Raw genomic sequence first — 13,278 nt, forward strand, 5'->3', positions numbered from 1 at the left:
AAGCAAACATTTTTGAGTACCAGGGACCATGGTAGGTAAGCAGTAGACATTTTAAAAAATGTAAACTGAAGGAGCCTGAAATCTGGTGGGATGCAGACATAGTCATCCACCCATAAAAACATATATGATGGGGCGCCTGGGTGGCTCAGTGGGTTAAGCCTCTGCCTTTGGCTCAGGTCATGATCCCAGGGTCTTGGGATTGAGCCCTGCATTGGGCTCTCTACTCCTCAGGGAACCTGCTTCCTCCTCTACCTCTGCCTGCCTCTGCCTACTTGTGATCTCTCTCTCTCTCTCTGTCAAATAAATAAATAAAAATCTTTAAATTAAAAAAAAAACCACAAAACATAAATGATATAACAGACATGGACAGAGAGCCGTGGGGACCGGGACCAAGACGGCGCTACCTGTTTCTGAAAAGCCAGGCTATAGCCTCGTCATTCACTGGATTGTTATTTTTAAAAATCTAATTTTAGACTTAATGCAAACTTCAAGAACTTAGGTAAAAAGTGCTCCAGCTCCATAGCTGAGGAAGGGGCTGAACTAGCCAACAATCTTTGGGTACACGGCCTGCAGGTGGGAGGTCCAGAGGCCATGCTGGGTTGCCGGGGGGTGGTCACTGCCTTCAGCCAGCCTAAATTCTTTGTGAGGGGCAACTGCAAGGTTCCATACAATACTCTTTATTTTTATCCAATTTGGATTCTAGAATACAAAGTAGCATTTGAACATCAAGAGTTTAGTGTTTTATAATTTAGGAAAAAACCAGAAGGAAGGAAGCCAGGTGGTGCCCTCAAGTTGCCAGGGTGTCAACCTCTTCTCTCCCCCTCCCCATCCTCTCACCCTTTGGTCTGTACTCGTGGGGCTGAAGAGACAAAAACCAATGAGACACGAGCTCTGCCTTTGAGAGATATTGTGTGTTTGTAACGAGATGATTACAATCGATCGCAAGCTCAGGTTCCATTTTGTCAAATTCATAAAATCTCTTCACTGAAGCAAAAGGCAAAAGTTGTGACTGCTCAAATACAGAATTTTAAGTCACAAAAGCCTTTGCACATTGACACTGGGCAACGCCATTGTCCCGTGCGTGACAAGCTTTACGGAGCCAGAGCCAGCAAGTTTAAGAACCACTTTAGTAAGCCCTGTCCTGCCCCTGGAGCCTTAACGACCAGACCAAGGTGGAGACCAATTCCAAAGGTTTTCCCTCCTTTCCAAGGGACTGACCTGAGTGCACCAGGACCCCCATCTGGTAACAGGGCTGGAAGTCAGCCAGGCCCAACTTCAGCTTGGAAAACCTTCTGTTCTTTGGACATAAATCACTGTTGTTCCCAAGGGGTTCAGAACCCTGAGCAAGAGGAGAAAGTGAAGGCCGCTGGCCCAATAGTGGGTTGCTCCGGTTCAAGGCCACACGTTATCCAGCACACAGGAGACGTGGAGACAGGAAAAGGTTTAGTGAGGCTACGGCAAGGCTTGGCCCGATGTGCCGGCACAAAGACCACAGAGGCCAGCGGCAGTGGGTAAAGCTGTTCAGTTTTCTCAGCACTGTAGCCTGAGACATGCTGCTTTGCCCCACAGAGCATCTGGAAAGAAGATGTAGGAGAGTGACCACAGCAGGCAGTAAAAGGCAGTTAGGGAGAACGGAGACAAAAGCAGCATGGTGATACCTGGAAGAAAAAAGGCAAACACTCCATTTTTATGAAGCTCTCTTTCGTGTATTTTCCAACCTCTTCTCTCCCCCTCCCCATCCTCTCACCCTTTGGTCTGTACTCGTGGGGCTGAAGAGACAAAAACCAATGAGACACGAGCTCTGCCTTTGAGAGATATTGTGTGTTTGTAACGAGATGATTACAATCGATCGCAAGCTCAGGTTCCATTTTGTCAAATTCACATCAGAAATCAGTCTTAGCTGAGAATACATTTGAGTTGCCCAGTCCCCTTGTTAGAAATATATATACAATTGTGTCAAGTTTAGCACATGACAATGGCCAATACGATGTTACCCCCAGGCAGAAGAGTGTAGCAGACCAAAGACAGCTCTCCCTAGAATGGCCTGCTTCTGCTTTTACCCAGTTAGTCCTTGGCTGGAGTCTAGGAACATGGTTAGTAAACAGTTCTCTATACCAATATAGAACTTTCCCTAGTGGACAAGAGTGGCTCACTGTGCTTAGACGGTGCTGAGATGGATTTCCTTCAGTGCAAATCTAGAATTTTGGTACTGCTAGGCCAAGAGTGCCAATGTGGCCAGCCCCCATGAAAACTTTGGGCACTGAGTCTCCACAGAACTTCCAGGTAGACAAGAGTTCATGAGTGTTCTTTTGTGCTGAGTAGCTAGCTCCACAGGGAGGGTACTGGGGGGCCTGCACATTATTCCCTCCAGATTTTGCCCCTTTCACCTTCCCCCCCCCCTTTTTTTTTTAAGATTTTATTTATTTATTTGACAGAGAGAGGTCACAAGTAGGCAGAGAGAGAGGAGGAAGAAAGCTCCCTGCCGAGCAGAGAGCCCGACGCGGGCCTCGATCCCAGGACCCTGAGATCATGAACTGAGCCGAAGGCAGAGGCTTAACCCACTGAGCCACCCAGGCGCCCTCACCTTCCCTTTGCTTCTCTTATTTTGTGTCCTCTTGCTGTGACAAATCTTAGCCATGAGTACAACTATATGCATCCTATGAGTCCTTAGAGAATCAGTGAATCTCGGGGTGGTCTTGGGGGACCCCTAACACATTTGAATCTCAGATTCACCACTGAAAGGCAAAAGGGCACCAACACTTGTGGGATATCTTCTCGGCATTAGACATTCTGCTAGGTGTGTGACAAAGATTGTTCCACTTACATTTCACAATAATCCTGTGATTCGGAATCAAGTCTGTTTTTCAGATGAGGAGACTGAGGGAATGTGACCTTCACAAGGTCTTGATTCAAACCCATGTCTACTTTGTACAAAGTAGACACTCAGCCTCAGAGAGCTCAAAAAGAGGGTGGGAGAGTATGGGGCATGTCCATGGGGATCACCACCATGCATTCCTCAAGAGAAACCAGAACATCTGATCGGACAGAAGACCACTTCTAACGGCAAGAAGCCATTACAGAGATGGATCGGAACTTTGGGAAATTTAATATTTAAGAATAGTCATTGATCTGTTGAGGCAATGAGACAATATTTTAGTTGTCCTGGAGAATATGTGACATAAGGCCTCAGCAGTCACAGGCCAACTTCTCAGAAGCTCTGTGGAGAAGACGGAACCTCAGTCTAGAAAAGGGATTGGTGGGGCGCCCTGTTGGCTCATTGGGTGGAGTGTGCAAGTCTTAAACTCGGGGTTGTGAGTTTGAGCCCCACAGTGGATGCAGAGATTACTTAAAAATAAAATCTTTAAAAGAATAAAATAGGAGCATCTGGGTGGCTCAGTCAGTTAAGGGTGCAACTGTTGATTTTGGCTAAGGTCATGATCTCAGGGTTGTGAGACCAAGCCTTGCACTGGGCTCTACATTGGGAATAGAGCCTGGTTAAGACTCTCTCTTCCTCCCTATGCCCCTCTCCCATGCTCTCTCTCTCTCTCAAAAATTTAATCAATCAATCAATCAATCAATCAATCAAAAGGTGACTGTCTGCACTCCAGGTAAGAGAAATATCAAAGTGGCCCTTTTGAAATCTATCTGGTAGGGCTCTGGTATTAAACAGTGTCAAAATCTGTGAGGTGCAGTTTCCTCCTTTACTCACACAGTCAAGACAATCCAAGGAAGGCTGAGGCCAAGTGTGTGGTTTATTTTGAGGAGAGGGGATCAGTGGTATCTACAGGAACAAAGAACATCGTGGGAAACACTGTTGCTGTGTGATAGGAGGGCAGGTGGAGAGAAAAAGGGGCTAGAAGCTTCTGCTTACAGGACACGTCTGTGCCAGAGGATGGGTATACATTTTCTCCTTTAATCTCAAGAATCCTGAGGTAGGGATTAATGGCTTCATTTTATACACGAAGAAAAGTGAGCTCAAAACAACGAGGTAATTAGCCCAAGTTCATGCAATTAATATGGGCTGGTGGGGGTGCCAGGATGGCTCAGTCAGTTAAGCATCTGACTTCTGTTCAGGTCATGATCTCAGGGTCCTGGGATTGAGCCTGGAGTCAGGCTCTCTGCTCAGTGGGGAGTCTGCTTCTCCCTCTCCCTCTGCTGCTCCCCCCTACACACACACACACTTGTGCTCACTCTCTCTCAAATAAATAAATAAATAAGTAATCTTTTAAAAATGTGCTGGTGTTGGAACTTGAACTCAGGCTTGTTTAACTGCAGACCCAGATGTTTCTCCATCCTGTTCTGCCTCTACTAGCTGGGCCACAGGGGGGCCCAGAGCCTAGAACGTGGGCAGGGCCATCAGCGCTGATGCTACAGAGAAAGGATGTGAACCTGAAGGGGAGGGTCAGGATGGAACCAAGGACCCTATGAACCAGACTGGACCCCCAGGGAATAAAGGAAGAAACTGGGCATCCCCTAGATGTTTGTCTTGTCCCCACGAGCACATCTCCAAAGAAGAAACACTGGCATTCCTTGAAGGTCCTTGAAGGAAGTCCTAAATTGGGGAGAACTCTAGGGAGACATCTGCCAAGGCCCCAGTGTGGCCAGGACCTCAGGGCTTTGTTCCCAACGTGAATCTGAAATCCCTTCACCTGTTCTGTCGCCGCCACCTCTCAGGCGACAGCAGGTGCGTTTTCCTCCTTCAGTTCTCAGTCTCCTGCCAGCTAGTCAAAGTGGCCCCTTAAAACTGCTGCTCAGAAATCCCTTCAGAGACTTCCCATTTGCTGTTAGGATCAGTTCCCAAAACCTGCCCACCTCGTAGCCTCAGCTTCTGTCCCTAGCGCCTCTCAGCATGTTCCAGCCACACGGTGGCAAGAATGATTCCAGCACCTTCTAGCCTAGGGCCTTCACAAAATACCTTTTTCTCTTCCATCTATCACTATCCCCTCACCCACCTAGCCAGTCGTCTTGCAGGTTTCTTTTCTTTTTTTTTTCCCCCAGTTCCATTGAGATGTCATGGACATATGACACCATATTAGTCCAAGGCATACAACATGAGGATTTGGTATCTGTGTGTGACACGATCAGTACAGAAAATCTACCACACGGAGTTACACATTTTCCTTTCTTGTGATGAGAACTTTTAAGCTCTCCTCTCTTAGCTACTTTCAACTATACAATATGGTGTCGGTGTCGTTAACTGTGGTCACCCTGCTATCCCTTATGTCCCCAGGACTAACTTATAACTGGAAGTTTGTACCTTTTGACCACCTTCACCCAGTTTCCATTTAAATGTCACCTCCTGAAACATCCTTTCCCCCTTCAGGTCGTTTCCATCTAACTAGGTCCCTCTCCAACACCCTGTCAGAGTGCCCAGTGCTTCCACAACACATCAAAACTATGTGTTTCTAGTTATTTCTGCCATTAGTTGGTTGGCGTCTGTCTCCCCATCAGACTGTAAAGCCTGAGGTGGGAGGGGCTTGTCTAGTTTACGGATTTGGTTCCCAGCACCTGGTAAGGCAAGTGTTCCCGACTGAACTTGATAACGTTCAACAAATGCTCCGTGAGCATCTACCCCGTGGTTGGCCCAATCCTGGGTCCAGGGAGTCCTGGGTCCAGGTCCAGGGAGCCTGAACAAGAGAGAGTTCTCTATCCGGGGGCAGGTGTAGTGTGTACAAATAGTAAGCCGGTAAATGCACGCAGGATGACGATAAACCCCGCGGAGGAGGATAGAGCTCAGAGAGTTCGGAGGTCCGGGAGCTTGGAGCAGCAGGGCCCATAAACAGCCAGTGGTGACATATGAGAGCAGCCCTTCTCACTCACCTCCCAGATACACCATTTTTTTCCAGTTCTCTGACTCCAGGATTTCATCACGTGGATAGTAGCTCTGGTCCATCATGAATAGAATCATAAGTGAGGCCATGCAAGAGAGAATGAACGTGTTGCCTTTGGTCAGAAGGGAGGTGGAGGCCAAGACACAGGAAGCGTAGCGGCAGGGGAGACCCTTGTAGGTGAGCTGAGCGCCTGCTGGAGAGAGAAGAGGGGGACATGGGTGGCTTCCCGCTGCTCTAAAGCAATCGAAACCGAAGCCAGCCCCTCTCGTTGGGTCCTCCCTGCCCCACGCCCCAAATCCTCTTCCTTGCAGGGCAGCGGGAGGCTGTCAAGCATTTAGTTATTCAAAGAGATGAGGGGCGGGCTCTGCCCGGATCCCCATGGCGAAGCAGGTTGCCAGGACTAGGCATGCGCCCCAGCCCCAAGGACGGCTCCGTAGAAGGGTCTCCTGAAGTTGTCTGGTCTGCACCTGCCCTCCCTTGTGTCGTGACCTTGGGCAAGGCACTGCCCATGGTAGAGATCCGTTTTCCCCATCTGTTGTGGAAAACTGGAGGATGACCTCTAGTTCTGGATACTGGGAATCTCTGTGCACCACCCGAAGGGCACGCAGTGAGAAAAAGGCACAGCCGGTCGGAGAACCACAGGCCTCTGCCCCCCACCAGGGCCCTGCCACGGCAGCCTGAAGCCTTCAGCAGGCCTGGGGCACAGGCGAAGGAAGGAAGAGGGACTCCACAAAGCAGAGGGAGGAGTCAGTTATGCGCCCCCACCCCAGGCTTCTGGTTCCCGATGCTCAGCTAACAAAGCTGGGGTTCACTCACCAGTTGAATAGAAACACAGGCGGAAGGTAGCCGCTAACACATAGATGATGCCCAGGAACCCGCTCAGAGGCCCATCCACGCCAAGGAGCATGGCTGAGGCCAGGCCGAAGGTGGTGAAGACCGCAAAGTCGTTCAGCTCCACTCCTGTTCCAGAAGGCCAAGGTTAGAACTTACACTCATTTGTCTCGCACCTTAGTCCACTCTGGTGCGCTCCCCCTGGCTCTGCCTCATGCTGACCGTGTGGCCTTAGACAACTCTTCCCCTCTCAGGTCTTACTTTCCCACCCTTCAGGATCCAGCCCTGGACTATAACAGGATGCAAACTGACAAGCTATGGAACCCTTTTTGCAAGCACAATCCTCCACGAAAACATTTTCTTGTATTTTGAACCAGCTGCTCTGATGGGGGAATTGTTCATTTCCCCACTCCTGACCACCACCACAGACACCCGATCCCTGGATCTGTCCCAACTGGGGGGCGGGGCAGAGAAGGAAACGGCAAGGCCAGGGCAAGGATGGCTGAAGCTAACAAGTGAGCCAGCAGGGGGTTAGCGCTAGACTGTGGGGCTCCCGGAGGGCTCTAGCGCTGCTTCTGCCATCCTTGGAGGGCTGGGAACAGGACTGGTGAATGATGGAGGCTGGCTGGATGTGAGATGGGGGAGGTGTGACCTGAGGTGGGGGCTCCTGGGGTCAGGGATCAGGGGTCTGAAGCCTGGACTCACCTGACTTGGAGCAGAGGCTGAGGTGTCTGGTTATCGCCCCGACTGCCATGTCTAACAGGAAGCTGATCAGAAGCATCCAGGAGGCACAGTGGCATCTCCTAGAGTGTATGGCAGCAGGCCCGAATAGGACGGCTCTTTCATGGTCTCCACTGGCCGGCCCCTCTACGTCCCCCCAGTACACCAACACACTTCCTACACTGGCACACAGGCATACATCCCTGCCCTGCATGTTCCCCCTCTCCCCTGCCATACTCTCAAGCCACCATCTGAAAGGGGTGCTTGGAGCCCCCTAGATAATCATTAAGGTCCCTTCCAGCTCTAAGTCCCGGGCATATCTGAAGGCCCAGGGGTCCTATGTTCTAGCCCAGCCTTTACAACCATCTCACTGTGGATTCTCAGATAAATCATTCCCTACATCTCTAGGTCTCTCTTCTTCCATCTGTAAAATGAGGGGTTTGTGCCAAATGACTTAATAGATATAGGCCTATTTAGATGATCTATTTCTCCTAGTGCAAGTTTTGGTAACTTATGACTTAGGGAATTGGTCCATTTCATTTAGGCTATCAAATTTATAGAGTTGTTCATGATTCCTTTTTTATACTTTTAATGTCCGTGGGATCAGTAGTGATGACTCCTCTTTCATTTCTGATATTGGTATTTTGTGTCTTCTCTTCTTTTCTTTATTTTTCCTGGTTAGCCTGCTTAGAGGCTTGTCAATTTTATTGATCCTTCCAAAGAATCAGCTTTTGGTTTCATTGATTTTCTCTACGGATTTTTTTTTTTCAATTTCATTGATGGCTGCTCTCATTTTTATTGTTTCTTCTCTTCTGCTTACTTTGGATTTAATTTGCATTCTCCCCTCTAGTTTGCTAAGTTGGAAACCTTACATTATTGATTTTACATCTCCCTTTTTTTCAGTTCTTCTAGACTTTTTTTTTTTTTTTAGAGAGGTTTTTAGGTTTAGGACAAAATTGAAAGGAAGCTACAGAAATTTCCTATATACCCCCTGCCCCCACACATGAATAGCCTCTCACATGAGCAATACCACTCACCAGATGGTACATTTAGATTCTTGGTACATACCAAGGATGAACCTCCACTACACATCATAATCACCCAAAGTCTGTACATTACCTTAGGGTTCACTCTTGGTGTTGTACATTCTATAGTTTTGGACTAATGTGTGATGACACGTATCCATCATTACAGTATCACACTGAGCATTTCCACTGTCCTAAAAATCCTCTAGGCTCTACCTATTCATTTTCCCCATTCACCCCTGTCAACTACCGATCTTTTTATTATCTTCAGAGTTTTGCCTTTCCAAGTATCATATCATATTATTGTAATCATACAGTAAGTAGCATTTTCAGATTAGCTTCTTTCACTTAGTAGTATGTGCTAAAGATTCCTCCATGTCTTCCCATGGCTTGATAGTTCTTTTTTTCTTTTTTTTAAGCACTAAGTAACACTTTTTGGAAATACCACAGTTTATTCATTTATTCACTTACTAGAAGAGATCTTGGTTGCCCGCAAGTTTTGGCAATTATACATAAAACATCATAAACATCCAACTGCAGATTTTCATGTGGATATAGCTTTTAACTCATTTGGATAAATACCAAACAGTGTGATTGCTGGATCATATGATAAGAGTATGTTTAGTTTTGTAATAAACTGCCAAATTGTCTACCAAAGTGGCTGCACCATGTCGTACTCCTACTGTCGCTCCACATACTAGCCAGCCTTTGGTGTTATTGGTGTTCTGGACAATTGGTTTGGCTGATGAGTGTGTAGTGGTATCCTATCGTTATTTTAATTTGCATCTCCCTGATAACATATGGTGGGGAGCATCTTTTCGCATGCTTACTTGCCATCTGTAGATCTTCTTTGGTGAGGTGTCTGTTAAGGTTGTTGGTCCATTTTTTAATTGTTTTCTTACTGATGAGTTCTTAAGCTTTGTCTATTTTAGATTATAGTCCTTTATCAGATGTACCTTTTGAAAATAATTTCTCCCAGCTTGCAGCTTGTCTTTTAATTCTCCTGACATTGTCTTTCACAGAGCAGTTTTCTTTTCCAGTATATGCATTCAATGCTATACATTTCCCTCTAACTACTGCTTTTTCTGCATCTCACAAAGTTTGATAAGTTGTCCTTTCATTTTCTTTTTGTTCAAAATACTTTTCTTCTTTAAGCCATGTATTATTTAAAATTGTGTTCTTTAACCTCCACATATTTGGGGGATTTTCTAGTTATCTTTCTGTTACTGATTTCTACTTTAATTCTATGTGGTCTAAGGCCATACTTTGTATGATTTCTATTCTTTTAAATTTAAATTCAGTCTTATAGCCTGAATGTGTGAAGAGAAGAATGTGTATTCTGCTGTTACTGGATAAAATATTCTATAAACATCAATTAGATCCAGCTGATTGATGGTGCAGTTCAGTTCAACTATCTCCTTCCTGATTTTCTGCCAACCGGATCTGTCAATTTCTGATAGAGGGGTGTTGAAATATCTAACTATGATAGTGGATTTGTCAAGTTCTCCTGCGGTTCTATCCATTTTCAGCTCACATATTTTTTTATTTATTTTTTATTTTTATTTATTTATTTATTTATTTTAACATTTTATTTATTTATTTGACAGAGAGAGATCACAAGGAGGCAGAGAGGCAGGCAGAGAGAGTGAGAGGGAAGCAGGCTCCCTGCTGAGCAGAGAGCCCGATGCGGGACTCGATCCCAGGACCCTGAGATCATGACCTGAGCCGAAGGCAGCAGCTTAAACCACTGAGCCACCCAGGCGTCCCCAGCTCACATATTTTGATGCTCTAAATGATTTCCAAGATCTCTTGCAGACCCTACATTCGAGGATTCCGTGCTGCAGTCCAGCACATGCTCCCAGACCGCTCTGAAAGCAGCCACCCGCAGTCTCAGGCAAGGCTGACCTAGGCTGCCATTCCTAAGTCTACACCCTGATTGCAGTGCTCAGATTGTCAAGCAGAAGCAGACAGCCCAACCCCAGACTTCAGCAGTCTCTAAACAACCTCAGTACTACCTTCCTTTAGATCCATACCTATGTGTCTACAGGGAGCTGGGTTTACCAACCTGCCATAAAAACTGCACTCCCTGGCTCAGTCATTTAAATGTCTGCCTTTGGCTCAAGTCATGATCCTGGGGTCCTGGGATTGAGTCTGGCATCGGGCTCCTTGCTCAGCGGGGAGCCTGCTTTTTCCTCTGCCTGTGGCTCCCCCTACTTGTGCTCTCTCTCTCTCTAGCAAATAAATAAATAAAATCTTTAAAAAAATATATTCCCAGATTAGACTAGAAGATAGAAATTTTCTGTTGCAGGTATTATCTACTTTGTAAGACTCCACAAATCCAGACTTAGAGAATCATAACATTTTCAAACTGGAAGGGAACTCAAACATCATCAGGTAAGATCATCCTATTTTATGGATGAGAAATGGATCCAGAGAATTCATGTGTTGATGGTTATAGAGAAGCAAACAGTTAGGAGGAGGATATCTGCATTATAAAAGATTTCTCTTTAAAGAACTGATTTGCCAAGGCATTGAAATATGATTCAATTTATAGAAATAGAATTTCCCTATAAAATATAATTTGCTTTGCTTTGTAGGGGCCCATATACATGTCTCAGATTTTCCACAATAGTGTTAATTATAAATATATAAATATAAATATTCCCCACATCATAGGTTCAAATTTAAGAATCAAAAATTTCAAATGGTAGCCTGCCTACCTGAGGATTATGTAAGGGCCACCAGAACAGAACCTCTGATTTTTCTCGCAAAAACCATTCTAGACTGCTATAGCCCAAAAGCACTACAGAGATCACAGTGCAAGCTCCTTGTTTTAGCGATGGGGAAACCAAGGCTCGGGATGTGACCTAGCCAAAGTCACATATCAGGATGGCGGTAGAACTGAGGCTAGGATCTTGGCCCCATGACTCCCAACCCACTCCACTTTCTCCTGCCCGGTTGATTCTGTGCCTTAGTGCCTGGCTCCCTAGGCTCCCCACTCCTTCCCTCATGCCGTTGGCTCTAGCTCTTGACTAGGAGCCCACTGGGCCCCAGACCTACTTGCAGAAGCTGCAGAAGATGGAGAAGAGCCCCAGGATCAGGTTGGCCAGGGACAAGGCATTGGTGACATCCTTCAAGGAAAAATCATTCATCTGGAGACAGCTCTGGTCGTTGGTCAGGAAGAAACTGGTGCACGGATCTGGGGCTCCGGGGAGAGGGGTAAAGGGTTCCCAAGGTCAAAGAGTCCCAAAAGAGGCTCCCAGGGACCAGGCAGTTCCTGTTCGCTGGACCTCATCCCCGAACCGCACCCTCCCAACACTGTTTCACTGACCGTAGTGAGAGAGAGAGGAGGCAGATGGCGGAGACCAGGAGGTAAAGACAAAGCTGCTGAGGACGAGTGTCCCGGGGAAGGGCAACAGCCAACCAAGTGAGCCTGCAGACCAGTTTCCACGCCCTCTGTCTGTACCCCTTGCCTATAGTGCAGACCTCCCTCCAGCCCATGTGGTGAATTCTATTCTATTCTTTTTGAATAAAAAAGAACGCTGGGGAAAGGTAACCCTCTCACCCCCCAGGAGTAGCCCAGGGGGAGAGGGTCCCTGACGGGTAGAAAGCCCAGAAGAGATGGCTATGGAGTCAGCCTCTTTTGTCCCGCCAGCTGCGCTCACTCCCTCAGGACAGAGCTGCTGTTGGGGTGCCCCAAGGTCCTGTTCTAACAGGCCTCAACCAGAACAAGCAGGCCCAGCTCCCACAGAGGAAGAGGTGAGAAACAAGAAATGAACGTGGACAGCATAGAACGTGGACACCACACAACGTGGACAGCATAGTGGATAGTTCACAAGCCCCTTCCACTGTGTTCTCTCTCCTGATCCTGACAACCTCAGAAGATGGTGCTGTCATGATTTTATGGATGAGAAAACTGAGGTTCAGGGAACTGAGACATTGGCTCAAAGTCACGTGCTAGGTGCGTAGAAGGTAATCCTGCCGCTGGGTTCTTAGTCTGGTGCTTCCTCGGCTCAGGGCACAGCTCTGGGCAGGAGGAGCTTTGTGGGGTAGGAGACCAAGGAGGAGCTGGGTTGGCCAGCCCTGGAGGGCAGCATCAGCCTCCCCCTGTGGGAGCAGCCCGGCCCAGGGCTTCTCACACCTCCCAGGCCCTCAGAGCGGTGGGGAATCAGCTGGGCCTGCCGATTCTCACAGCCTGGCTGGCTCCGCTCTTCCTCTAAGACCAAACATGCACTCAGTACACACAGACTCCTTGTGACACGAAGTCTCTTTGGGAGAAAGAGCCCCGGGGCTCTCTGGAACAGGGAGGCCCTGCTGGTTGCTGCCAGCATGCTACCCACAAACAGTAATCCTGCCCCCCGAGGAAAATATACAAGTTCCAAGGTGTTTTCAGGACCTCTTCCTCATTTAATCATCAGTCATTTGAGAGGGGAGGAAGTTGATCCTCTGCCTCCACTCAGCCCGTGTCTAGCCCTGGGCCCTTCTGGTCTGGGCAAGAGTTAAGACAGAGTAGGGTCCTTTCCCATAAACCCCGTCACCGAGATGTTAGAGGCTGGGAGGGGCTGGGTTTGGAGTTTGGAACTGGGAGTTTTTCAGGGCAGCCTGGTGGGACTCACTGCTCCCCCAGGCCAGTCTCATTCACCAAGGCCCTCCGGACTCCTGAGACCCTTTCACTTCAGGGCCCCTCCAAACGCGAGACAGGAAGAATGCTGCCTGAGAAATCAGGGAGGGGAGGGAAGGAAAGGAGCCAAGGGCTGGCTGTGAACTCCCTCCCCAGGAAGCGCCTCTTCCCGGGCTCTCCTGGGCCTCTGGGCTGACCCCCACAAGAGGAAACACCTCAGCACCCTGCCCAGCCCAACCCTGCCTGGAGA

At 47.8% G+C, this 13,278-nt stretch overlaps 1 protein-coding gene across 1 annotated transcript; it reads right to left on the reverse strand.

Annotated features, from left to right (window-relative positions):
• Positions 1-663: 663 nt before the first annotated feature.
• Positions 664-11,983, reverse strand: TMEM269 (transmembrane protein 269). Its single transcript, XM_080800524.1, has 5 exons — positions 11,468-11,983; positions 7,368-7,465; positions 6,648-6,791; positions 5,821-6,024; positions 664-1,658 (listed from the first exon to the last, which is right to left on the reverse strand). The coding sequence occupies exons 1-5, from the start codon at positions 11,557-11,559 to the stop codon at positions 1,531-1,533; spliced, it is 666 nt and encodes a 221-aa protein (XP_080656650.1). The 5' UTR covers positions 11,560-11,983; the 3' UTR covers positions 664-1,530.
• Between the last annotated feature and the right edge of the window lie 1,295 nt (positions 11,984-13,278).

Source organism: Martes martes (genome assembly GCF_963455335.1).
Source record: "Martes martes genome assembly, chromosome: 4".
In the NCBI taxonomy this organism is placed as follows: domain Eukaryota; kingdom Metazoa; phylum Chordata; class Mammalia; order Carnivora; family Mustelidae; genus Martes; species Martes martes.

What these genes read in the sequence shown, in the direction of transcription:
- TMEM269 (XM_080800524.1), bottom strand. Translation starts at nt 11,559, where the DNA reads ATGAATGATTTTTCCTTGAAGGATGTCACCAATGCCTTGTCCCTGGCC. An exon ending in CAGCCTCTGCTCCAAGTCAG is followed by an intron (nt 6,792 to 7,367) that starts GTGAGTCCAGGC and finishes CTTCTGGAACAG; the next exon opens with GAGTGGAGCTGAACGACTTT. An exon ending in AAAAATGGTGTATCTGGGAG is followed by an intron (nt 1,659 to 5,820) that starts GTGAGTGAGAAG and finishes TTTTTCTTCCAG; the next exon opens with GTATCACCATGCTGCTTTTG.